General features: G+C 52.1%; 9 protein-coding genes across 9 annotated transcripts; 5 read left to right on the top strand and 4 right to left on the bottom strand.

The window, feature by feature from the left end:
• Positions 1–85: 85 nt before the first annotated feature.
• On the top strand, positions 86–1,791 carry CC84DRAFT_1167155 (lactonohydrolase). The gene has a single exon (XM_018179127.1). The coding sequence runs from the start codon at positions 433–435 to the stop codon at positions 1,633–1,635; it is 1,203 nt and encodes a 400-aa protein (XP_018032369.1). The 5' UTR covers positions 86–432; the 3' UTR covers positions 1,636–1,791.
• A 2,267-nt stretch (positions 1,792–4,058) lies between these two features.
• Positions 4,059–4,925, top strand: CC84DRAFT_1044589 (glycoside hydrolase; the record flags this gene model as incomplete). Its single annotated transcript, XM_018173403.1, has 1 exon — positions 4,059–4,925. A coding segment is annotated over one exon (867 nt), but the record flags the coding sequence as incomplete, so codon positions are not given.
• Positions 4,926–5,849: 924 nt separating this feature from the next.
• On the bottom strand, positions 5,850–6,893 carry CC84DRAFT_1208143 (uncharacterized protein; the record flags this gene model as incomplete). The annotated part of the gene is made up of 3 exons (XM_018182147.1): positions 5,850–5,943; positions 5,990–6,477; positions 6,528–6,893. The coding sequence occupies 3 exons, from the start codon at positions 6,891–6,893 to the stop codon at positions 5,919–5,921; spliced, it is 879 nt and encodes a 292-aa protein (XP_018032367.1). The 3' UTR covers positions 5,850–5,918.
• A 1,564-nt stretch (positions 6,894–8,457) lies between these two features.
• Positions 8,458–9,102, bottom strand: CC84DRAFT_1098639 (uncharacterized protein; the record flags this gene model as incomplete). The annotated part of the gene is made up of 2 exons (XM_018174779.1): positions 8,458–8,634; positions 8,686–9,102. The coding sequence occupies 2 exons, from the start codon at positions 9,100–9,102 to the stop codon at positions 8,458–8,460; spliced, it is 594 nt and encodes a 197-aa protein (XP_018032366.1).
• A 462-nt stretch (positions 9,103–9,564) lies between these two features.
• Positions 9,565–10,673, top strand: CC84DRAFT_1262033 (putative hydroxybutyrate dehydrogenase; the record flags this gene model as incomplete). Its single annotated transcript, XM_018185120.1, has 4 exons — positions 9,565–10,018; positions 10,076–10,180; positions 10,232–10,575; positions 10,629–10,673. The coding sequence occupies exons 1-4, from the start codon at positions 9,694–9,696 to the stop codon at positions 10,671–10,673; spliced, it is 819 nt and encodes a 272-aa protein (XP_018032365.1). The 5' UTR covers positions 9,565–9,693.
• Positions 10,674–11,272: 599 nt separating this feature from the next.
• CC84DRAFT_1208141 (HET-domain-containing protein) lies at positions 11,273–15,249 on the bottom strand (the record flags this gene model as incomplete). Its single annotated transcript, XM_018182146.1, has 5 exons — positions 11,273–11,303; positions 11,384–12,005; positions 12,138–12,405; positions 12,456–14,636; positions 14,683–15,249. The coding sequence occupies 5 exons, from the start codon at positions 15,247–15,249 to the stop codon at positions 11,273–11,275; spliced, it is 3,669 nt and encodes a 1,222-aa protein (XP_018032364.1).
• A 268-nt stretch (positions 15,250–15,517) lies between these two features.
• CC84DRAFT_1262031 (uncharacterized protein) lies at positions 15,518–18,319 on the top strand (the record flags this gene model as incomplete). The annotated part of the gene is made up of 3 exons (XM_018185119.1): positions 15,518–15,686; positions 15,734–16,288; positions 16,347–18,319. The coding sequence occupies 3 exons, from the start codon at positions 15,518–15,520 to the stop codon at positions 18,281–18,283; spliced, it is 2,661 nt and encodes an 886-aa protein (XP_018032363.1). The 3' UTR covers positions 18,284–18,319.
• A 1,101-nt stretch (positions 18,320–19,420) lies between these two features.
• Positions 19,421–20,101, top strand: CC84DRAFT_1053504 (uncharacterized protein; the record flags this gene model as incomplete). Its single annotated transcript, XM_018173505.1, has 1 exon — positions 19,421–20,101. A coding segment is annotated over one exon (681 nt), but the record flags the coding sequence as incomplete, so codon positions are not given.
• A 336-nt stretch (positions 20,102–20,437) lies between these two features.
• On the bottom strand, positions 20,438–22,013 carry CC84DRAFT_1252031 (subtilisin-like protein; the record flags this gene model as incomplete). Its single annotated transcript, XM_018184353.1, has 4 exons — positions 21,891–22,013; positions 21,767–21,843; positions 21,155–21,593; positions 20,438–21,100 (listed from the first exon to the last, which is right to left on the bottom strand). The coding sequence occupies exons 1-4, from the start codon at positions 21,897–21,899 to the stop codon at positions 20,438–20,440; spliced, it is 1,188 nt and encodes a 395-aa protein (XP_018032361.1). The 5' UTR covers positions 21,900–22,013.
• Between the last annotated feature and the right edge of the window lie 13 nt (positions 22,014–22,026).

Genomic DNA, 22,026 nt, shown 5'->3' with positions numbered 1-22,026 from the left:
GCGTTTGTAGATGCGTGCATTTTACAAATTGGCAGATTACATTTAAATTTATTATTGAAGCTACAATTTCCTTTCGTTGAAGATTAACATCATTGTAAAGGGAACCTCGAGACGAGGCTCCAGGTACCGATCGTTCGACCCTCGTGTACCGGCCCAGTGATCGCTCGCACCATCCTGCTTCCAGCAATCCGCGATGTAAATCAGAAGTGGTACCTGGCCTGGCGCCGGCGTGACTTGTACCCCGCTCGGCGCTACCTCGAAATTTCCCTCCCGCACACGTCCCGTCCCCAGCAAACTGGGGTTCCGAAGGAATTCAATTGGGCTTCAAATGCCGGCGCAGAGGTTCAGCCAGGGTTCTACGTAGTCCGTGAGGGGTACCTATGACGACGTCTTTACCTCGCGGACGGAAGTTGTAGGTACAAGTACAAGGGCATGGACGGCGCTGTCATCGGGAATATCCACGCTGGTGCACACCTCGTGCTGAGTCAATTGCCTGTTGTCTGGAAAGTTATCGTCATAACGACAACGACCATGTCGAGCGTTGTTCCCGTCGATTTGCTGGCGGCCGCTACGAACCCGCTGTATTTCCAGAATCTCATAACGACGAACGCGTCGGATCCCTCTACCATCGCGCTATTGAGCTACAACGATACATTCCGCAACAATGTCCTGGGTGAAAATGCCACCGCAAGGAGACTGTATAACCTAGACTGGCAGGCTTTCCATGAGATGGGTACCTACAACCGCAAGACCAACAGCATCTACGTGACGAGCAACTACCAGTCGCTGGACAATCCCATCAACGTCACCGTCATTGATCTGGGCAACGACTACGCCTTCTCCTCGACACGCTACACGAATCTGGCGGAGGCCAACGGCGGCACAAACTGGTACCCTCCCGGCTCCACGCAGGACAACAGCACCACACCGCCCAACCTGCTTTTCTGCGACGAAGGCGACTTCGACCGTTACTCCGGCCTCGTCAGCGTCGACCCGTCCACCAACGAATCCACCGTCATTCTCAACTCCTTCCTCGGCCGCAACTTCTCCTCCGTCAACGACGTCCGCCAGCACCCGGAGACAGGCGACATCTGGTTCACCGACGCGCCCTACGGCTTCTGGCAGAACTTCCGCCCAAAAACGCAAATTCCCTCCCAGGTGTACCGCTTCGAGCCCGCCACGGGGAACATCCAGGTCGTCGCCGACGGCTTCATCGCGTCCAACGGGCTGGAATTCTCGCCCGACCTAAAGACGCTGTATGTCACCGACACCGGCGCGCAGCAGTCCCTCGTCGGCGGCCTGAACGGCACGCGCCCCGCGAGTATCTATGCGTTCGACGTCGTTGATGGCCGGCGCCTGGACAATCGGCGTACGTTTGCGTGGGTGGAGAATGGGTTCCCCGACGGGATCCATACGGATACGCAGGGGAATGTGTGGGCGGGGTGTGGGGATGGCCTGCATGTGTGGAACGAGGAAGGGAGGTTGCTGGGCAAGGTGTGGAACGGGGTTGAGAGCAATAATTTTGCGTTTATTCCCGGAGGCGTGTTGGTGTTTAGTAATGCGCAACTGTGGATTGTGGAGGGTATCAAGGCGGTCGGGAGGGAAATTTGTAGGGATTTTGGGGTGTGCGAGTAGGAAGGCTATAAAATTTGGCGAAAGTTGCTGTCGTGAGGTATGCTAGAATGATCTGGATTGCCTCCGCAGAAGAGCAGATACTATTGCAGATTCCAAATAGTCATACGCTCTATCGGTTCCATCGCTATCGCTGATTAGCAAATCAAAGTAGACTCATATCGATACAACGCCTCGTGGACTCGAAGTATAATACCTCAACCCTGACATCTCCCAACGTCTCACGTCCCGCCTCGCAATATCATACCCTCGCCCTCGCCCTCGGCGGCCCCACCCACACTCTTCAAAATGTCACCCTGCCCTCCGCCAGCGCACGTCCCCTCCCCTCCCCTCCCATCCTCACAAACCGCCCCTCATCCCTCTCCAGCGCCCGCGCAAGCACCACACTCGGAGTAGGCAACGTCCGGTTATACAGGACACTCATTTCCGCCGTCGCCGGAAACATGCCATGCAGATACCGTATCAGCCGCCCCATCGCCTCGTCCAGCAGCGCTGCCGTGACGCCCCCGTGCAGAATGTCCACTCCGTTTTCGATTCCCTTGCCCAGCGATGCGAGTACAAGGGTCCCGGGTTCGGTGGTTGGCGGCGGTTTCGTTGTGCTGGCAGTGTTGGCGGCCTCTTGTAAGTGATTCTTTTCACTTTTTGAAAGCGTGCCCAGGTGCGTGGGCTGCGGCGCGGAGCCCTGCCAGTAGAGATACAGCCAGGTGCGGATCGTATCGTCCTTAAACGAGGTCTGCACGAGGTACGTGTTTGAGATCTTGCCGGTTGCGGCGCTTTAGCTGGCGATTTCGTGCTTGTAGAGTTGGGTTGCTGAGGGTCTGCGAGGAGGGAATTGCACCATTCGTGCCGGGTGAAGTCTTCCCGGGCGCGCAAGGGGGTTGGGAGGACTTCCGCATAGGTTTCCGGAAGAATTACAATTGCGAATTGTATGCGCGCTGGGGAGCCTCATCGGGCGGCCCTTTTCCATTCATTGCGCGTGGTGGAGTAGCTGTGGACAGGATCTACTGCGCGCCGAAGTCATGGTCGCACTAGGCTGCTAAATAATGTGGATATTAGTTCAACTTCACGTTCTGTTGGGCCGTTCATTCGAGCTGATGGAGAGTCAATGAAGCTACGTTCCAGTGCGGTGGGAGAGATGCACGTGGTGCAGATGCGGCGCGCGATCGAAGTGGGGCCTTGGTCATTCCGGAGCGAAGATCACTCTTGCCTGCACCTCTTGCGAACGATTCGTGCAGCGTAATGATTGCTGCTATAGACTATCATCGTATCGCCGTACAATTATAATACGGTTCTTGCATGTTTTGGCCTAGTGGTGCGAAGTACAAGCTCCGAACGAGTTCCTGACGGCACACTGACGTATTGCGGCCTCTCTCCAACGACCGCGACGCTCCTACTGCGAAAGCTTCAATATTGCATTAATTTGGCTCTAAAAGGACATCTCACATTGATATCGACCGCCATCGACCGCCTGTACCTATCTCTAGGAAACACCGCCTAAGTGCACCGCTTTCAGCCAGAATCCCATTCTCATGAACAACGTCCACGCGTATAAATACATGCCACATCTTTCGTCCAAGACACAATGTTTGATATAAGGAAACCTGCATTGCAGAAACGTTCATGCGTTTTTCAATATGCATGAAGAACGCGTCCCATAGGGCACCTGTCAAACGCGTGGGCCGTGTCTCACGTCCCGAATTATCTCGGCTAATTCTACTTCAAACAAGACACTCGACATGGCGCGACCCAATCACCATCCAGAGCATCAATAAATCCAGAAAATGTGTAGAAAGCGGTCCAATCGGGTTGTTCCTTGGGTGTGCAAGGTTGGGGTAGCGAGTCGAAGAAAGAGTGGGAGGGCACGGGGGTGATCCACTTGCTGGACGTCGACTTGCACGAGGGAAATGAGAAGACCATCTGGGAGCTGTTTTCCCTTGGTCACGGGTGGATACTCTCCTCTTATGCAAAAAATGGGCGAGCTATTCAGGCTGAGGCGCAGCCTTGATGGGCCATTGGGAAAAGACTTGATAAGTATCCGTTGCTTTCCCATCATTGTGAAGCTCACCCGCAGTCGTTCCTTTGGATTTGTGGCTATTGTTAGGAGAAGTCGTCGTTTCTGGACTCGTAGAGCTCCGCCTCATTCACTCGTTCATTATCGTACTGTGCGACTACGTTCGTTATTGCTATTGCGACACGACACTCATTGATATTATCGCGACACTACATTCATTACCATTCTCGCGACACGACATTCGCTATTATTCCGACGACTATATTCCTTCATTATCGACACAGTCGACAGCACACTCATTTTTACGCTTTGCACATTCTTTTCGAAGGTCGACTCACCCAACATGCGCCGCTCAACCATCCTCTCCCTCCTCCCCGCCCTCCTTACGCTCTCACACGCCCAAGCAACTGAATCCCTCGTCGTAACTGCCGCCCAAATCGCACAATCCATAAAGTCGTCTCTGCCCAACCCAAGCCTCGTCCTCGTCCCACAACCTTACTACTGGTGGCAATCCGGCATCGTCAACAACGCCCTCTTTACCTACGGCTTCGTCACCGGCGACAAGCAATTTGAGGACCTCGCAAAGAACACTCTCTACAACCAGGCCACAGCCGCGAACGACTTCATGATGCCTGACGCCACCGGCAACGACGATCAAGCGTGGTGGGCGTTGTCTGCGCTGACTGCCGCCGAGAACAACGTCGCCGTACCAGCGGGCAGTCCAACATTCCTGTCCATGGCACAGAACGTCTTCAACGAGCAGAAAGGGAGATGGGATGAGAGCTCCTGCAGCGGGGGCATGCGGTTCAAGATCAACGCCGGGGACGTGGGCTACGAGTACAAGTCCTCCATCGCGAATGGCTTGTTTTTCCAGCTTGCAGCGCGCCTGGCGAAACTCACAGGCGATGCGGACGCAAAAGCGTGGGCGGAGAAAAGTTACGACTGGATTGCTTCGACTGGACTTATCGACACCGACTTCAATGTGTATGACGGCACTGATGCGGCGAGCGGGTGTGTGGACCTGAATCACAACCAGTGGAGTTACAACGCAGGCGTCTTCCTGTACGGCGCGGCGGTCATGGCGAGCCAGACGGGTGATGCGAAGTGGGCTGATCGAACCAACGGGCTGCTCGCGGCCGCGCAAAGGAACTTTGTACGGGACAGCGCACTGTATGAGCCGATTTGCGAGGATCAGGGGACTTGCAATAATGACCAAGTAAGCTTCAAGGGGATTCTGGCGCGCTGGCTGGGTGCGACCGCTGTGGAGCGGCCCGACTTGAAGGGCCCTATTGCGGTGACGTTGGGTGGGGTATCGGCGCAGGTGCAGAAGAGTTGGGCGCCGTCTTTGGGATCGATGCAGCAGTTTGTCGCGCTGGAGAGCGTGGATGCGGCGATCCGGGCGAGTGGGGGTATGGCGGCGGCATATGGGATGATCTCCCCGAGGAGTAGTGAGGACGCGGCGGGGAGGAGCATGAGGCGAAGTGTGGCTGGCAGGATCGTGTGGGACGCTTAGCATAATACTTTTTAATGATAATGACGGTTTAGGATTCTCGATTGAGTCATGAGCGTGATCGTAGCTTTGATGCCCAACTCTAGAGAGGAAAAGTAATGTCAGCTACAAGTACTCGTGACTTGTCTTGTTCACCTCTAATATCCTATTGCATGCCTCGGCTTCTGATCGGTCCTCTTGTGGATCCATGAAGGTCGTATCTGCGATTCCAGATGGAATCTGCCATGGGCTAGACGTCGGAACAGTGGGGATAGTTTCTTGTTGTTCTTTTGTATTCACGAGGGCCATAGTTGGCAACCCCGAAATCTCGATTGCGTGCGCTACTGGGTCGGGACCATCGCAGCGTCTACCAAGAACACAGTCAGATTTCGCCTTGTGATGTTACATGTTATAATTGGGGTCCGGATTCGTCGCGACTCCACGCAGTGGATCAGAGTGTCACACGTGCGGCCATTATGGGTGCGTGCGCTGGCGTACAATCCGCCTGATCGGTTCTAGTCCGAACCTTCAGGCGGAGGTATCAAGAATGGTCTGTGACGGTTTTTTGGACCTTCTGTAGGTCACTATCGCATTAGAAAGCAGCTCGAAGCACCGTAGATGTTACGATATCCAAGTACGCGACTGCTGAAAATGCAGAATCTGACCATATCGGAAACGATCTGGGACAGCACATTCATGCAGCCCTCACAGATTTTCATGAATACTTAGCAGATAAGGCACCCACTAATCTGCTCCTTCGAATGCTGGCTCGGTGGTCGGGTACTTCTACTGGGTCAGGGAAGGTGGGAGCCTCCACAGGAGGTGTCGTTGCGTCTGCTTCCGCATAGTATGCGTACTTCTGCGGGTGCTGACCGTACAGCCCTTCCATGTCTGATCCCGTATAGTGATTGGGGTCATTCTGCGCTCTCGCAGCATAAACATCCCTGCGCCATGCCATCGCTTTGGAGATCCAGACTCCAAGCATAACGAACACTACGGCGCCCACGACTGCACCGATAGCTATCCCTGCTTTTGCTCCTCTTGGCAAGCCCGAGGTCTCAGCGGGTGTTACTTGCGGATTTTCGATGCCAGTTTGCGAAGCCCCATCACTTGATGATGTCCGAGTCGTTACAATGATTGAAGTGTCTGGAGTAAATTCTGGAATGGTCAGAGTGCTTGAAGAGGCGGAAGATGTCGAGGTTGCAGCGGCTGTCGTAAATGTAGGAGCGAGCGAGACGAGGTCGGTTTGATCGGTGGAAGTGCAGCAACTGTCAGAATCGCCGCAGCACCACGTCAGTGAGCTGTTCTTGCCCGAGCAGGGAATTACGCGCACAAGCCCTGCTTTCTGGAAAGATGTAAGCTTCGTGCTGCCCACATGTTAAGAAGAATGCCTACTTCTCCCGCTGTGCGTGTGCACACATCGTCCAAACACTGCCCAGTGCTCCAGTCTGGATTTGTGCACCAATTTCTACCCCACTGCAAATAAATCGACCCATCTTCGAGAAGCGACTCGTTCTGGCAAAGCCCGTTTGGGAGGCATGTGTCGCGTATTTCGGATGCATTTGTCGAGGTGCCGGAGGCTTTCGGTCGATTCGTGATGCAGCAGATATGGCTCAGAGGGTCGGATGGATCGTTTGAGCAAGGCGCAACATCGTCTTCTTGCACCGCATTTCCATCCGGTGTGTAGCACGTTGCGATAACGAGCGTTGTGCAAGTCGCGAAATAAACAAGTGCCTGCAGCAGGCGTGCAGCCCGAAACATTGGAGGCGACTGTGTAGAGAGCGACAAAAAGAGTGGCAATAGGGACCAGAAAACTGGGTTCTCTCGTACGAAGGAGATTCGATATCTTAACGTTCGCGCTGATCAATCCCGCCCGTTGCTCTCGGGTCTTCGCATAATCGACATCCTTGGGGCGGAATCCGTGCATTGACATGGGTTCGGACATTGAAATTTGGACTTGCGGATAAATGGCTAGACTGGTTGGCGAGCGCTGCGTGACTACAGCCCGTTGCAGTAAGCCATAAGGTACGGAAAACGCCTTTTGATCCTTTCGATCTTTGTTGGAATATTCTATAGGTACTTTCCGTTGGCGTGGGGCTGAGTCGGTGTTCTGTAAGACATGAAAAGATGCGGAAGGAGACCGCGGTGGGCTGTGGTAACGCTGACAGTTGGTTTCAGGATGTCTTGTGTTATCTGAGATATCGCAGAGCACTCCGTAGCTAGTGGCCAGTTGTGATGAGCAGTGGGAGGTTCCGTTCCGCTCATTGACAAATTAGACTTTCGGCTAGGGAACTCGTAGGCTTGATCGACTTGGCACGAAGCCACCAATGTACGACTGGAATCCCGATGCTACGATACGCGTTTACATTATCGGGTCTAGGCGGTGCCAGACGGGCTGTTCCTCCCATAGCTGTTGGTAGAGGCGATAGAAATGTTTTTCGAGCTTAGCCTTGCATCCGCTGTTGATCCAGTGATTCGGAATCCGTACAAGCCAAACTCAGGGGGAGAATTCGATATCGAAGAAGGATATGCGAAGAGTAAGAAGAAATAACTGTCAACATTCATGAAAGCTACACTGTGGATTTGGTAGGGACGACCGGACCGTGTGGCAATGTTAGTAGGCGTAGACCCACCTGCACAATACAACCAACGCCAACTCATGCTCAAAGACCCCAGCAGTACCACATTTTAGAACTAGAAGTGTGCTCAGTGCGCTCCCTCACCTCTGCCCAGTGTGGAATTACCGAACGTCCAAAAGCAGCCTGGCGCCATGTCATTGACCTTGCGGGTCATTTTTGAAGGCCAGCTAGTGACACAAAAAAGCAAACTCTTGGATAACGCAGCTAAAAATGATAATTCTAGTCGAAAATGTCAAACAGATCCCGTTGTTATTGTTGTTAGTGTTCCATGACTACGACGTCACATATGCGCATTCGGAATGTACGGGTCCTGCCCCCCGAGGACCCTACACAGCTGAACGAAGTGTCGATAGAGTCAAAAACATTTGTTACTTTTGTACACAGTCGCGGTGATTTCCCAGCGAATTTCCTGCTGGGTTTTTGCAACAGTACTGAGTGATAAGCCGAAGACAATCGTACTCAATGACCTGACAGATGATTGACCATGTCAAGATGGTGCACCCCTTGTGCCTTGTTGAGAATCCTGGACAGTTCGGCACGGTGTATAGGACACAATCTCTATATATATGGCGCGTAGACACAGGTTCTATGAGCAGAATAACTTGTCTGGGTAGGAGTTTTGCCTCTTTTCTACTCGCTTTGCACTCAGATGCGTTGCTTCGCATGTGGTGTTACAGGAAGAATCATCAGATGGTCTGCTCTAACGTCAACGCTTGTTCCCCCCTCGTTGCCCTCCAGCGATTTGTCGACAACATGACATCGTCACCACAACCTCGCATTAGCCAACCCCATCGCTTCCAGAAACCTTCCGAAAGCTCCCATGAAGACAGGAGCCACGGGTCGCCCCAGATAAGTATGCCTTTCTCATGCGCTTCGTAGTCATTGTCGGCATTCATCACCCCGCTACTACGTACCCAGGGTATGTTCTTCTCCACCAAAGCCCCCAAGATATCAAAGCACAATTCGCAAGAGTCGAAAGGCTCCTCAGCCTTGATCAACTTGTCGCGCAGGGCCGGAAGGGGAAACAGATCCATCCAGGGTTCATGTGGCACGCGCTGCTGTAATGGTGTTGGCGCAAGAGTTGGAGGCAGGGTAGTAGGCAGGGGTAGAGGACATATGAGCCCACAATGGCCCACGTTAACGTCGCATCCGAATATATTTGGAAGGTTCAGCAGCAGCATGTTGGTCAAGAAGCCGCGATATACGTTGTGCTGCATAAGTGTAATAAGGTGATCAGCGGATAGTGGGAAGAGCTCAATGTATGGTCGCGCAATTCTTGTGCTTTCCAATCGAGTTGTTCCCGGCCAACAACGTGTGCGTATCTGTACCATATCGTGCGCATGGACGTGCGCAGAATTACCTGGTGACGATCGAGCTGGGATGGTGCCAAGAATTTGATGTCCTTCCGCGATGTCCTGTAGACGGGCTTGCAAAGGCGTGAGCTTTTTCGGATTTCTTCTTTTACGGGCCGCTCGTTGATTGATGCGATTTTGAATACGGCGTCGTATCTTGGGGTCTCGGCTTCCCGTCCAGTCATCGAATTCATTCAGTTCGACAGACATTGCGCAGCCATCGCATCGCCAGACCGGCAAGTCGCTTTCCATGGTGGGACATGTTCGGTTGTATATCTTTTATGCTCGAGTCTCACGCAGTGAGAGATGCTGGGCGACTAGCCCCACCTCTCATGTGCCTCGCTGACGCGCTAATCCTGTTGCAGGAACCTTTCGTTGGCGCTGACAGACCATCTCATTTGCAAGATGGCGCATGGTCGTCCGAAATGCATTAAGAGTCGACTTATTCTCGTGCTGAGATCGGCGTAAGATGCTAACACGGGGGCCGGAAGAGTTTTGCACATATAAACCTGACGCTGCTTGCATTTCGCCAATCACACCAACGCACACCTCTAAGCCCGGCACTCGAAGATGGCAAAAGCCGTTCTGATCACGGGCTGCAGCGATGGCGGAATTGGCCATGCTCTGGCAAAAAGTTTCGCTCAACGAGGGCTTACTGTCTTTGCTACTGCCAGATTAGTTTCCAACATCACTGGATTCGAACAATTTCCTAGCATTCATTTGTTGCAGTTGGACGTCATCGATCCAAATTCGATAAAAGCGGCTGTCGAAGCAGTCGAGGCCAGATCCGGCAGGCTTGACTATCTTGTCAACAACGCTGGCCGCGGCTACTTTATGCCAGCTATGGGCGCTGATATTGAGGAGAGTAAGAAAGTCTATGAGGTGAATTTCTGGGGTCAGACAGCACTCAATGCAGACACTCTATTGCTTCGGCAGACACTAAGGTTCTTAGGCCCACTGCGGACCACCCAGGCTTTTATGCCTCTTCTTATCGCTTCAAAAGGTAGTATAGTTAACATCGGCTCTATAGTTGGGTATTTTAGTCAGCCCTACATTGGTATGCGCATACCAGTCAGTCCGATTGGAAGAGCACGACTGACTTTTGCAGGCATCTACAGCGCCTCAAAGGCCGCTTTACATTCTCTCAGCGATATCATGCGTGTCGAGCTAGCACCTTTCTCCGTGAAGGTTCTCACCGTTGTCACGGGTTCCATCAAGACTGCACTACATGGCAAGCTCCCTCCTTGTCAACTCCCTGAAGGCTCCATCTATGCTCCCATTCAACAACAACTGGATATTATGGCGCACTCGGACTCCATTGTGCGATCGGAAGCCGAGCCCTACGCCGAAGCTGTTGTAAGCGATGTGCTTGCGGGCAAGACTGGGAGAGTGTGGCATGGTAGTAACTCATGGAAGACCAAAGCTGGTAAAATCTTGCCGAAGAGGGTGCAGGTATGTGATTGAGATGCTTCCTCAAGCTCGGTTTATACTGACGCTTACTGTAGGACCGAATCTTGTGTAAAGGAGCGGGTCTTGAGAGACTGGCATGATTATTACGCACGAAATCCTGATTAGGGATCGAATTCGTCCAGAGGAGAGCTATTCTTCGTAGTTTCCATACATCCTTCGTTAGTCGAGCCATATTTTTCTCCTGCCGTCCTCTGCCATCTCTCGCCAAACTTCCTCTGACATGCCTTGAAACTCAACGGCGCCAATTCTCCTGAACAATGAACTTTCCCCTCCACCATTCTCTACCACGTAGCGCAAAGATGATCTAAGAGTAGCGACAAGCACTCGCATATCTGTTGTGCGATCCACTAGAGACTTGCCCTGACCGTATGGCGGGTCTGGCCATGATTTGTTCGGCGAACGTGCAACGACCTCTTGAAGAAGCTCTTTGAAAGCTTTGTGCTGACGTGCTTTGTAATTAGCCAAAGGCTCAAGTAGCAGCCCGGTGCCGGAGTAGGTCATGGGAGAGGAATTCCGCATTTCATGCTGCCTGGTCTTCGTAGACCGAATAAAGTTTTCAGATCCACTATCTTGAGATGGTATGACCGGTCGGCTTCCATCTATGGGTGTGGCGGTTGCTACAAGAATGAGGAACAATGAGGGCGATGGATCGGCGCCAGCATTTCCAGGAATTTTTTCATCAAGAAAGACGGCGAAATACCCGGCCGATCCTTCTTGATCATTTCCAGGTATGTCGAGACTAAGAGATGGGGGTGGTTTTGTCTGCAGACGCCGTGTGCTTGCAACATACCCTGACAATGCCATGGGGATTCTCTCCAATATTGGTTCATTGTCTTTGTCTTTGAAGTGGCTTTCGAACGTTATGGCGTCTCCGACGTGGTTCTCAACAACATACTGCCTGGCCGTTGAAAGCCGACTATGAGCGACAATGGGCCCCTTCATCGATGCCCATGACCAGCTAGGATATCGACTTTGCAGCTCCGGTAATCTAGCGTCGCCTTCGAACACCACGTCATGTGAGTGCCACGCAAGTTGCTCCTCCAGGTTAGCTTCCCACAATCCGCCGCCATATCTTTCTCCCAAGATATCGCGCACCAGCTTGGCTATACTCCATATCGCGACCGATTTGTCGCCTTGGTTAGTGAGGTTGCAGGATGTGTAACGCAGTAACGCAGAGCGCCAGAAGATTTCTATGGAATCATCGCTCGCCCCAACGATGGGCTCGTCATATTTCTGCGGGGTGTCGGCTGGCATTCGCTGCATGCGACCCCGCCAGTGCCGATCTGTGGACGCCTTCGCGTCCAAGGAATGAGGAAGTCCTCGGGGAAGAGCTTCGCAGGCGCTCAGTGTGCTACAGTCCCAAAATATCTGGGAAGCGGCGAAGTGCAGGATACGAGGTGAAAGCATGCGTTCTAGTTTCGTCAGAAAGTAACAATGTTCAGGCCGCCACGTGAAGCAGCCACAAAAGCTCCAATACTCGACGATGCTTACAGTACGCGTTCAACTGAGAGCACACCGGCTTCAATAGCATGATGATTACGTACCTTGAAACACCCACCCTCTAGTGTAGATCTTGGTTGCAAGCAGTTCTTTATCCCACAGATCGTCTTCCAGGATTCTCCATGTCCCGCGTGGTAGTTTGCCCGTCCCATCGGCCTCTATGCTCGTGGGTAAGATGTCCACTGGGTTGCGTTGCCGGAACAAACCACCCTCGGAGTCCGAGGAGTCTGCAATAGCAATGTTGCAGTGCGAGTGGCGGTACACTTTGTGCATGAGCTGACCTTCACTCTTGAAATCGCCTCCTGGTCCTTGCTTCGCACAGTCAGTATCACAGGCGTGGACGACCATGCTTGAATACATACGATGATACATAATGAATCGATCCAAATATAGCGCATTCCGATGAACTTCGCCACAGAGATGGCCTGCTGGAAGTTTGGAGTAAGCTCAGTAATCATTACACCTTTGCCCATGAGTTCAGATTCGTTATCCCTTTTGAGTTGTAGGAACGTGGGCGGACCCCATGAATGGCTAAGAGTCAGGTAGGGGCCCGTGATATTCTCCTTCGCCGTTTGCACGATGCGCACCATGCTGCTGTCTTCCGTTTCCAGATCTACAAGACGGGTAGGAACAAATTCGGACTTTTGATGCTTGTTGCAATGTTCATGAGTCTCAGCACAGATCTTCATCCATTGCCGGATTTGTAAACCACCTCCGGGTTCGCTTGGGTTCGTGGAGAATGCAAGGGACCCTTCGGCAGCAACATTAACGTCCGCCTCAGAGACTATATGGTACTTTTTGGAGTGTGGCAACGGCGTAAATTTTTCTCCGCCACTGGCCAGGGGTGTGAAGTTAATCCCAAAGGAAGAATTACGATTTTGCGAGCGACCAGTGCTCCGAAGTGCCCATCGATAGTGCCAGTCCTTGAATGCAGAGGGCACTAGTTCTAGCATGCGATTTTCTGCTTTGACGCCGTGCATATACAAATCCATGCAAATAACGCATCCACTGGTCAGCGAATTCAGTATTGCTTCACATGACATGTGATGGCTACCGGCAGAGTCGTTGCTGTTGAATATATGCTCCTGGCAGAATTCACACAAGGATACGGGCGGTACACTTTGTCCTTGCGCCTCAACAACATTGCTCTGAATGGGTAAGGACCCTGTGCATTCGAAAAGCCCCCTCGGCTCATCCGTGTGAGATACTGTTTTGCGACTGTGTAGCTTCGTGTTCATGCTTGAAGAACGCGAATAGTATGCACTGTCGTGACTAGAGCTCCTTGCGTCCATATAGTCCTTGTTGTCAAATACATCTGATATGGTCGGAGGAGAGGTTGTTGACGGCGCTATAATCCATGATCTGGTGCCCTCATGCTGAGAAGGATCTGTCTCAAGAGATAGTCTCGCTTTTGCCTTGTATAAAACCTCGTTGTAATCTTCTCTAGCATAGAGTTTGAGCATCTTATTGAAGCATGCCACATATAGGTCGTCCTCGTAGGGTTGCAAAACGAGCAATCCGTTCGCTGCCGTGATGACATCCTCCAGGCTTTTGGTGGGGTGAAGGACGAGATGGGGTGAAGAGTTTCGCGCCTGTCGTAGCGACCTTTCCAGATCGGCGGCCTTCATTCCAAAACCTTGTGGATCCCCGTACTGCGCGACTGAAGCAACGGCCAACACACCTAGATTGCGATCTAAGGGTTTATCTTGCAACATATTATCAATTTCAGCGTCAAAGAAGGCAACGACACTTCGTGGAAGCCTGTCCCTCAGCAGCTGGTCATCGGAAAGATCATCCACTGTCAATAAGTCATCGATCCTAAGCTTCGCAAGATTGATGTTACCACCAACCCTCGCTAATATATCTGCCGCGCGTTGTTTGACATCCTGCGTCCTGGCCCTAGAGTGCGTTTCAAGTTCATGTGCAATGAACCCTATCATCGCAGACCGCGGCGTCTTTGTTAAATCCAGATCGATGCGACTATAAGGTTCTGACAGCGCAAATTTGTGTTCTCCGTTCGTACATGCGCCGTTTTCTTTGCATTCGCAGCAGTATTGTGGACCATTCTCACCACAAATTTGGCACTGCCAGTACAAGCTGAGGTGCGCTCGCTCACAACTGTCACAGCCAATGTTGAGGTTTTCAGGTCGTTTATAGGGTGGGCTCCGGCGGGTCACAAGGAGCGATATGTTGGACAAGCCCGGATCCTTGAACTCATAGTCGATCAACATGCATGTGGCAATGTCCAACGTATCGTAGCCGTCGAATACGAGGAAGCTATGTTCATTCTCTTTCAACTGCTGATGAAGTGCTCCCCGGATACGCTTGAGTCTCTCAGTCGATGGCTGGCCGGTGCGAAGGGCGCTCTCATAAGCATTGGCCGGTCGGTTACAGACTTGTTTGTATAAGCAAAAAAGAAAATCTTCAACGAATTCTGCTTGATTGTTCAAAACACGCTCCTTGACATGGACATATGCTACAGAGATGCCTTGGTTCTGATGACGTTTTTTTAGATCTTCTACGACCCGTAGTGCAAAGGTCGACTAAAATCTGTCAGACTGGGAACCTGTTCACAGGCCGAGAATTTACCTTGCCACATCCCGGACCGCCGTGACAATGAAGCTGCCATGGCATGTAACCTGCAGCCCATTTTGCGTATCTTTCATCCTCTAGAAAACCGCACACTAATGGTTCGAAAAAGTCGATCGGAAGCGTGTTGCTTGTGCTTAGAGAAGGATGCAGCAAGCGGGTGGCGGCGGTTGCTGAAGCGAACGGGTCGGCCATATCTTTCGACCAGGAGCCCTCGCACCTATATGATGCGTGTAGTGCGATCGGATGAGTAACGTGCCCGGAGACGAACGCTTGCGACCGCGCATTCCACTTTGTGTAGTCTAGGGGAGTTACATTGCCGCAGGCATCTGCTTTTGCGTAAAACTCACACAGATTCGAAGGTCGCCGGAAATTAGAATTTTCAGCCGCAAGCACTGGGGGTGAGAGGACGAGCACATCAGTCAAATCATGCCGACCAAGCCTTAAAAGGCGAATGCTACGAGCATGTGAGCCCAAACAGCCCCCAAAAGCTTGTCGTTGCACCTCTAGATTTATGCACACCACCGCATTAGTGACAGATCGCGGAGGGTTGATGGCCGTACTCATTGGTGGGTGTTTTTAGACGGCACAGGCTGGAAGCTGGTTGGCTCGACGCATAGCCCCCAACGCCCACAGCATCGAGCTTTGGCCGTCTGCCTGCTGTGTGGTCAGTGTGACCGTGGAGGCATCTTAGTCATTATGCCATGATGGAGAAGGCTGTGTTGGAGGATTAATTTGGCCCCTAATGTATAACATCATGGACTCCCGTCGTTCGATATTCGACGGAATGCCTAGGGAATTTAACTTCCTAGCTCTCTTTCGCTGTCGCATCGCAATGTCTGTCTTTCACCGTTGTGTTTTGCTGTTCGGAGTGCTCAGCGGGTTTGTGTCGCCTGCGCCCGCCGCCTCGGAGACGGACCGGCTAATCTTGCCTCCTTCCCCAACCGAAGCGCCTGATGTTGCCAGCACGGCCTGTGGAGATCTCATCATCTCCAAAGAACAAGGTTCGATGTCGCTACCATCCTGTTCAACTCCATCTAATTCGCTACAGGACAGACTCTTTTCTGGGCTTCAGACGTGTTCGACTGCTTATCCAGTGTTCCATTCATCCCTGACGTGGCCTCTCGTTTCATCAACTATTACAACCAAACGCTGCAGTTCCAGAGCACGCTCGCGTTTCTACGAGATCCTCCAGAGGGCTACCAGCAACCTCCCGTCGACGTCGTGGCCGAGTTAGAACTCCTACAAGAAAATGTCGCGGAAGGAAAATACAACACACAGTATGCCTTCGAAGCTGATCTGCAGCTTCTGATCAACCGCATTCATGATTCACATGTCTACTTAAGTGCAGGTCTGCTGGCGCCTTTTACTTTCATCTCGCCATTTGCTCTTATATCAGCTTCCCGCGATGGAAAGGAGTTGCCAGTTATCTATTTCCAGCAGGAGGTCATTGATAGCCAGGCCGAGGGTTGGGAACCATCGCCTATCGACAAGATCAACAACATAGACGCAGTGGAATTCCTGACTTCGTTTGCTGAGATCAATTCAGAGGGGTACATTGAGCCACACGCTGACTGGAATGCCCTCTTCGAGCACCCTGCACTTGGTAAGGAATAGCTCCCACAAGCATTGGAAGCGACCTGCTAACCTTCGCTTGCGCGTAGATATCCAAAACTACCAAAGTGTTCTGCACTCAGCCATCTTCTATCCAGGTGATGCCATCAATTATACCCAAGCCAACGGCACGGTCACAGCCTCATACTGGCTGGCTTCCTACAGCGAGGCCGGCCACACTGGTCCGTTGACCACTGCTGGGGACTTCTACAACTACTTCGTGTTGGGCATTCTCCCCGATAGCTGGGATGCTTCAAACCCACAGTGGTGGCCAACCTGGGAAGGAGATAATGGCGACTCTGGAGAAGATAGCAGCGAAGGAGGTCCTTCTCAAGCAGTTCGCAATTGCAACAATGGCAACCCGAAGAACGCCAGCTGGTGCGAAGAGTCAAATGGCGCTTATCCTAATAATCCGAGCTACGCACAAAAGGATCTCAGCCGGTTGAAAGGCGGAGTAGTAACGGGTTACTTCCTGGAGGACGGCACGGGCGTGCTCAGCATACCCAGTTTTCTCCAGCAAGGAAACGACTTGCTCAACTTTTTCGATACCATCGACCAATTCCTTGCTGATGCTGCGAAAAAGAACACTACAAGGCTGATCATAGATCTACAGCAAAATTATGGCGGGCTAAAGCTGCTTGCTGTATCTGTCTTCAAGCGCTTCTTCTACGATCAAGAACCCTGGACGGGCAGCCGCATTCGCATAAGTGATATAGCCAATACTCTGGGAGAGAGCTACTCCTCCTGGTGGAGCGGTCTTGAGACCGGGGGCGATGGCGCGCTTGATGCAAACTACCAGTACTTCGCTTCTAGCGAATGGGTTGTGGGAAACAGAATCAATCCTGAAACCGGAGCGAACTATAGCAGTTGGGACGAGTATAAGGGCCCTGTCTCCCACCAGGGTGATACATTCTCACATCTGCAGCTTTACAATCTTTCTGACCAGGTATTCGACGCTGCCGGTTTCCAAGGCTGGATCCCTTACGGTTATGGTGATGACCAAGCCAACCCCCCGCCACCATCCTGGGCACCAGATAACATCGTCCTCCTCACCGACGGTCTTTGCACTTCTGCCTGTGCAGCTTTCGTGGAGCTTATGGCGGAACAGGCAGGCGTGAAGACCGTCGCCGTGGGTGGTCGCCCTGCCACTGGCCCTATGCAAACCGCATCCGGTAGCCGTGGCGCCCGTCTGTACTCATCCGAGGCACTCGATTATGATTTTAGCAATGTCAACGATACCCTAGAGTATTTTGACGCCTACGCGAGACTCCCACAGCGCAATAACAATGACCTCTTCGTCAACTTTGCTGGCTTCAATATTCGCGACCAGATCCGTAAAGGGGACAAGGACGCCGTCCCGGTGCAATTCAAGTACGATGCAGCTGACTGCAGAGTATACTACACTCTCAAAAACATCTACGACCTTGAACAACTTTGGAAAGATGTCGCTGCCGCCGCGTGGGATGATCCATCTCGTTGTGTTGAGGCATCCACGGGTTACTCAGTCCATCACAACACGACCGAATATAGGACTCCACCCAAGCGCACCGCCCAGGCGCCGAATCTGAGGCTGGATCACATCACCTTTTCTGACCTTGCTTCGAACATCTCCGGGTCTCCTTCGCTGTACGATGTTATCCGGAAAGACTCCGTCTCTACGACAAATCTCAAACAGTGCTTCGATACAAATGCATCGACAGACTGCAAGGGCACGACTTTACAATGTAGATCGTTTCCTGTGGATTGCAATGGTGATGGACGGATCTTCAAGAAAATGAGTGCGTGTCTTCAAGACACAACTAATTTTGCAGGCGCTTGCGGCGACAATATGTTCTTCCAGCCGACAACTGATGCAGACTCGAAGAAGAACGTGCCAAAGAAGAATGGCATCAATGTGCCTTACCAACCGGTCATTGTTACGGACGGCTACTGCGTACCTTACTACGTTGATTCGGCCAGATATGGACTGGGTTGTCCGCGGCAATAGGCGTGTATCCCATGCATAGACTTTAGCGTATAGATGTAATCATAATTTCACAACATTTCCGTTGATTCATGGTCTTCGGCATACATGATGCTATACTACACTGACAGCGCTGGAGCCCTCAGTACTGGAGAGTGTAAGATCACGTGATGTGCAGTTGGGAGTATTGGTCCTTGTGGGATGCTGGAAGGGATCCTATTACTTGGCAGCTGGGGAATTCCTGGGGGACTCCTCGGTCGCTCTTCTGCGTTTCTCCACGACGGGAGCTGTGAGTCGTGCAGCCATGGGGAAATCCCTGTCGGTCAATGTGGAGTCGAAGAAGCGTGATGGAGACCGAAGGGTTTGGCCGCGACGGACGAGCGCTGCTGCGAAGAGCGCGACGGACGACGCCAGGTCGTCGAACCCAACGGCTCTTGGTGGGGGATACTTTGGCAAGGACAAGCCCAAAGTGTACGCTGCGGGTGGTGAGTGGGGCGGTAGTGTAGCGTGAGGGGGCTAATAGATAGAAGCAGAGCGTAAGAGGCAGCGAGGTTAGAGGGACCGGAGGTGCTTGGGGATCGCAACGTGGAGCGCGACGCGGCGTCGGCCGGGGCTGACGAACCAGTCAAATCATCAGCGCGGGGGTCTCGGAGCGAAATTCCAAGGGTCATGATTGGATGGAAATTGATCATGTCTTTTTGAGCTCTTTCTTTATCAGTCTCTTGACTAGCTCTACCTAGTCTAGCAAATCTGTTTATGTTTGGCAAAACATCGTGAAGTGTTTCGCTGAGTGTGCCTCACCAGTTCATGACTTGGCTCAGAAAGCTCGATGCGTTGATCGTGCCTCTATCGCATTTATGAAACGCATGCAAGTGGCTGTGAAAAAACAGCCACACCGCGTGCACTGAATGCAGGGCTCTACTGGATCGCGACCACAAGGCAGGCAGATCATGGTAAAGCCAATACTTGCCACACGCATCTCACAGCCTGTCAGTGCCTGAGAGTCTACAGACCCGACATATATGTGTAGTTGCCTGTATAGTACAGTGAAACAATTTGATCCCACTACACGGCCGTGCACTTCTCAAATATTGATATCATTTGTATATATACGCTTCGATAGGTCTCAAAGATCGCCCGAAGCTCGTCATAAGCCGCAAAATGGCACAGAGGACTTATTTCGCCCTCCCTACCCTCGACCACCCTCCGAACCACCTTATCACGCTAGGCCAGATCGTGACCTCTCCAGCGCAACCCTGGAAGCGGCTCGCATCCCCTCTCCCCATCGCGGCGAACTCCATCGCAACGACGGTCAAAACCGACTGGGGCACCCAACTCCACCGAAACCGCGAGCACCGCATCGGAATCTGGGCGCAGTTCGCAGCGATGATTCTAGGCGTCGGCGCAGATGCAGAACTCGCTTCTATGAAGCATGAGTCCGATATTTTTCACTTTAAAGAGCTAGAGACGAGCTTCTTCGAGCCGGACGATGCATATGTGGAAGCGAGTGTTGTGGGCAAGGAGGCTGTTGCGGAATGGGTGAAGAGAAACCCGCGCAAGAGTGTGTATATGGTGACCGGAATTAAGGTCGCAAGGGGCGCAGCGCACTTGTGCGCAAGGGCAAAAGGCGTCAATGTCGATCTCAGGCCTGGCGTGGACGCGACGCCATTCAGTGGGGTGCCGGTGTCGGGCGGCGTGCTTGCGGGGGTGGGGAAGGAGAAGGGCGAGAAGACGTGGTTTTCTGGGAGTTCGGACTTTGTGTTCGCATATCGGTTGCGGAGGATTCTTGTGAAGAGGCAGACAGTGAGCCAGAGCAAAGACTACGTGAAGGGCGCTACGGTGGCGCATGATGAGCGCGGAGGATCGTCCGTATCAGTGCTTCATGAGATGCTGATCAGTAAGGATGTCACTACTGCGAAGGAGATGGAAATTGAGTCGGTCAAGCAGTCACAAGATGATTATGGGTCCGGGGGGTATCCCGTAGATGGGTTCGAGTCCACATTAGTAAGAGATGAGCAGGATGGTGAGGACTGCTTGTTGCAGATGCACGAAGAACTTTTGGAGACTTAGAACCTAGGTATCTGCGGCTAGGAGCAGGCATGAAGCAGCGTGTGTCCCGAAGCAATAATGAGGGATTATTGGTCATAGCTTTGTATTTCGAATATCTTCCTTTTTCCTTTAGAAAGCGTCCTCAAGTATATCCCGAAACCTCTCTTTGGCCAATGCAATAGACTCATTTGGATCCCGAAAGCCGTTGTTTTCCACAAATACCCCTTTCCTCCAAGGAACGATGTCGTAGAACTTATCTCGATTCTCTTGAGGTGCCATGCTCTCTAAGATCCGTTTGATGCCACGCCGCGTCTCAAGATCCCTGTGATGACCCTCAAGTTCCTCACGCCCGAAGTGGAGAATGATAGCTGCTACCGACACAGCTATTGGAGTCGCGACTGACGTCCCTCTTCGTATCGACCAAGATGCCACCAGCCTTCCACTTGTGCCCGCATTCTTTTGCTGTAGGCAAGTCGAGTTCACACCTTCACCAAGAATGCTGAAATTCTCGTGACGTTCCTGGTGCGGTGGATTAAACTCAGATCTGTTTCCGTCCCCGTCGGAAGAATTAATGCAGAAGACCCTGTCTTCGCTCGCTGGAAATAGTATTTCGTCCCTGTTTCCCTCATTCGAAGCCGAGGCAAAAATGAGAACACTTGGATCCTTGTCCATGACGTACTTGATGGCGTTTCGCACAATGGCCTTTTCTTCACTGCGCAAAAATGTCTTACGGAAGCCGATAGAGAGCGATATAATCTTCACCTTCCACTCTTCACTGGCGAACAGGATTGCCTACAGTGGTTTAGTGCGGATACAAACGAGCAACAGAGCATTATGTATACGTACCAGCGCGAGTCTCCTAGCTGCTGCCCGGGTAGCCCCATCCTCGGTGATGACGTTCTCTGCAAGTACTCTACCAATGAATAAGTTAGCCTCTGGGTAGAGCTGCATGATGATGCCTGCCACATGTGTACCGTGGCCAGTATCATCCCGTGGCAAGTCTTCCCGACGTTGCCGCAGCTGCTTAATGTGCTCATCCACTTTTTCCTTTGTCCATGGCTCTGTTCCAAGCTGACTTGCAACAGCAAAATCTTCTAGAAAGTTACGATAGTATTTTCTTGGGGGCTGAGCCCGTTTTCCCCACATCTCATTTATGTCCGGGTTTGTGTTATCGATACCGGTATCCAAGACCGCGATTCTTACTCGAACAGCTTCGTTTAGGCCGTATGGGAAATAGCGTTTTCGGAGATTGCGTAGCAATGTGAACCATTCTCTCGCTCGAGACCTGGCCTTGATATTAGCAGCATGCTTGGCATAGCGGCAGAACTGGAGACTTTACGCTGCCTGACTTTCATCACCCGGAGTAGTCCTTTGCTCAGGAACAGGTGCGCGAGTGGAAATGTAAAAGCCTGACACAGGCCTCAACAAGTGCAGAGTCTCCTCAAAACCGTGACTGACTTTCCAATGTGTTTCGTGGACGCGAGGCTCGGGAGCCATGTCCGGATCGTGACAGACTGCCAGAAACTGCTCCACACCTGTAGTCCAATAAGCTTCGGAAGTTTCTAAACCCCGCAGGTCTTACCAAGCTCATTTTCAAACTCCACTAAAAGAGTTTTCCATTCCAGAAAAGCCTTGTGCGGTGTGACGATTCTTTCTCCCTCTGGAAGAGCTCGATGATTGGACGAGCTTGACGACGACCTTGAATGTTCTGAGATGCG

Source organism: Paraphaeosphaeria sporulosa, assembly GCF_001642045.1.
Source record: "Paraphaeosphaeria sporulosa strain AP3s5-JAC2a unplaced genomic scaffold CC84scaffold_9, whole genome shotgun sequence".
In the NCBI taxonomy this organism is placed as follows: domain Eukaryota; kingdom Fungi; phylum Ascomycota; class Dothideomycetes; order Pleosporales; family Didymosphaeriaceae; genus Paraphaeosphaeria; species Paraphaeosphaeria sporulosa.
The sequence above is the reverse complement of the archived record's forward strand: the minus strand, read 5'-3'. Positions and strand labels throughout refer to the sequence as shown.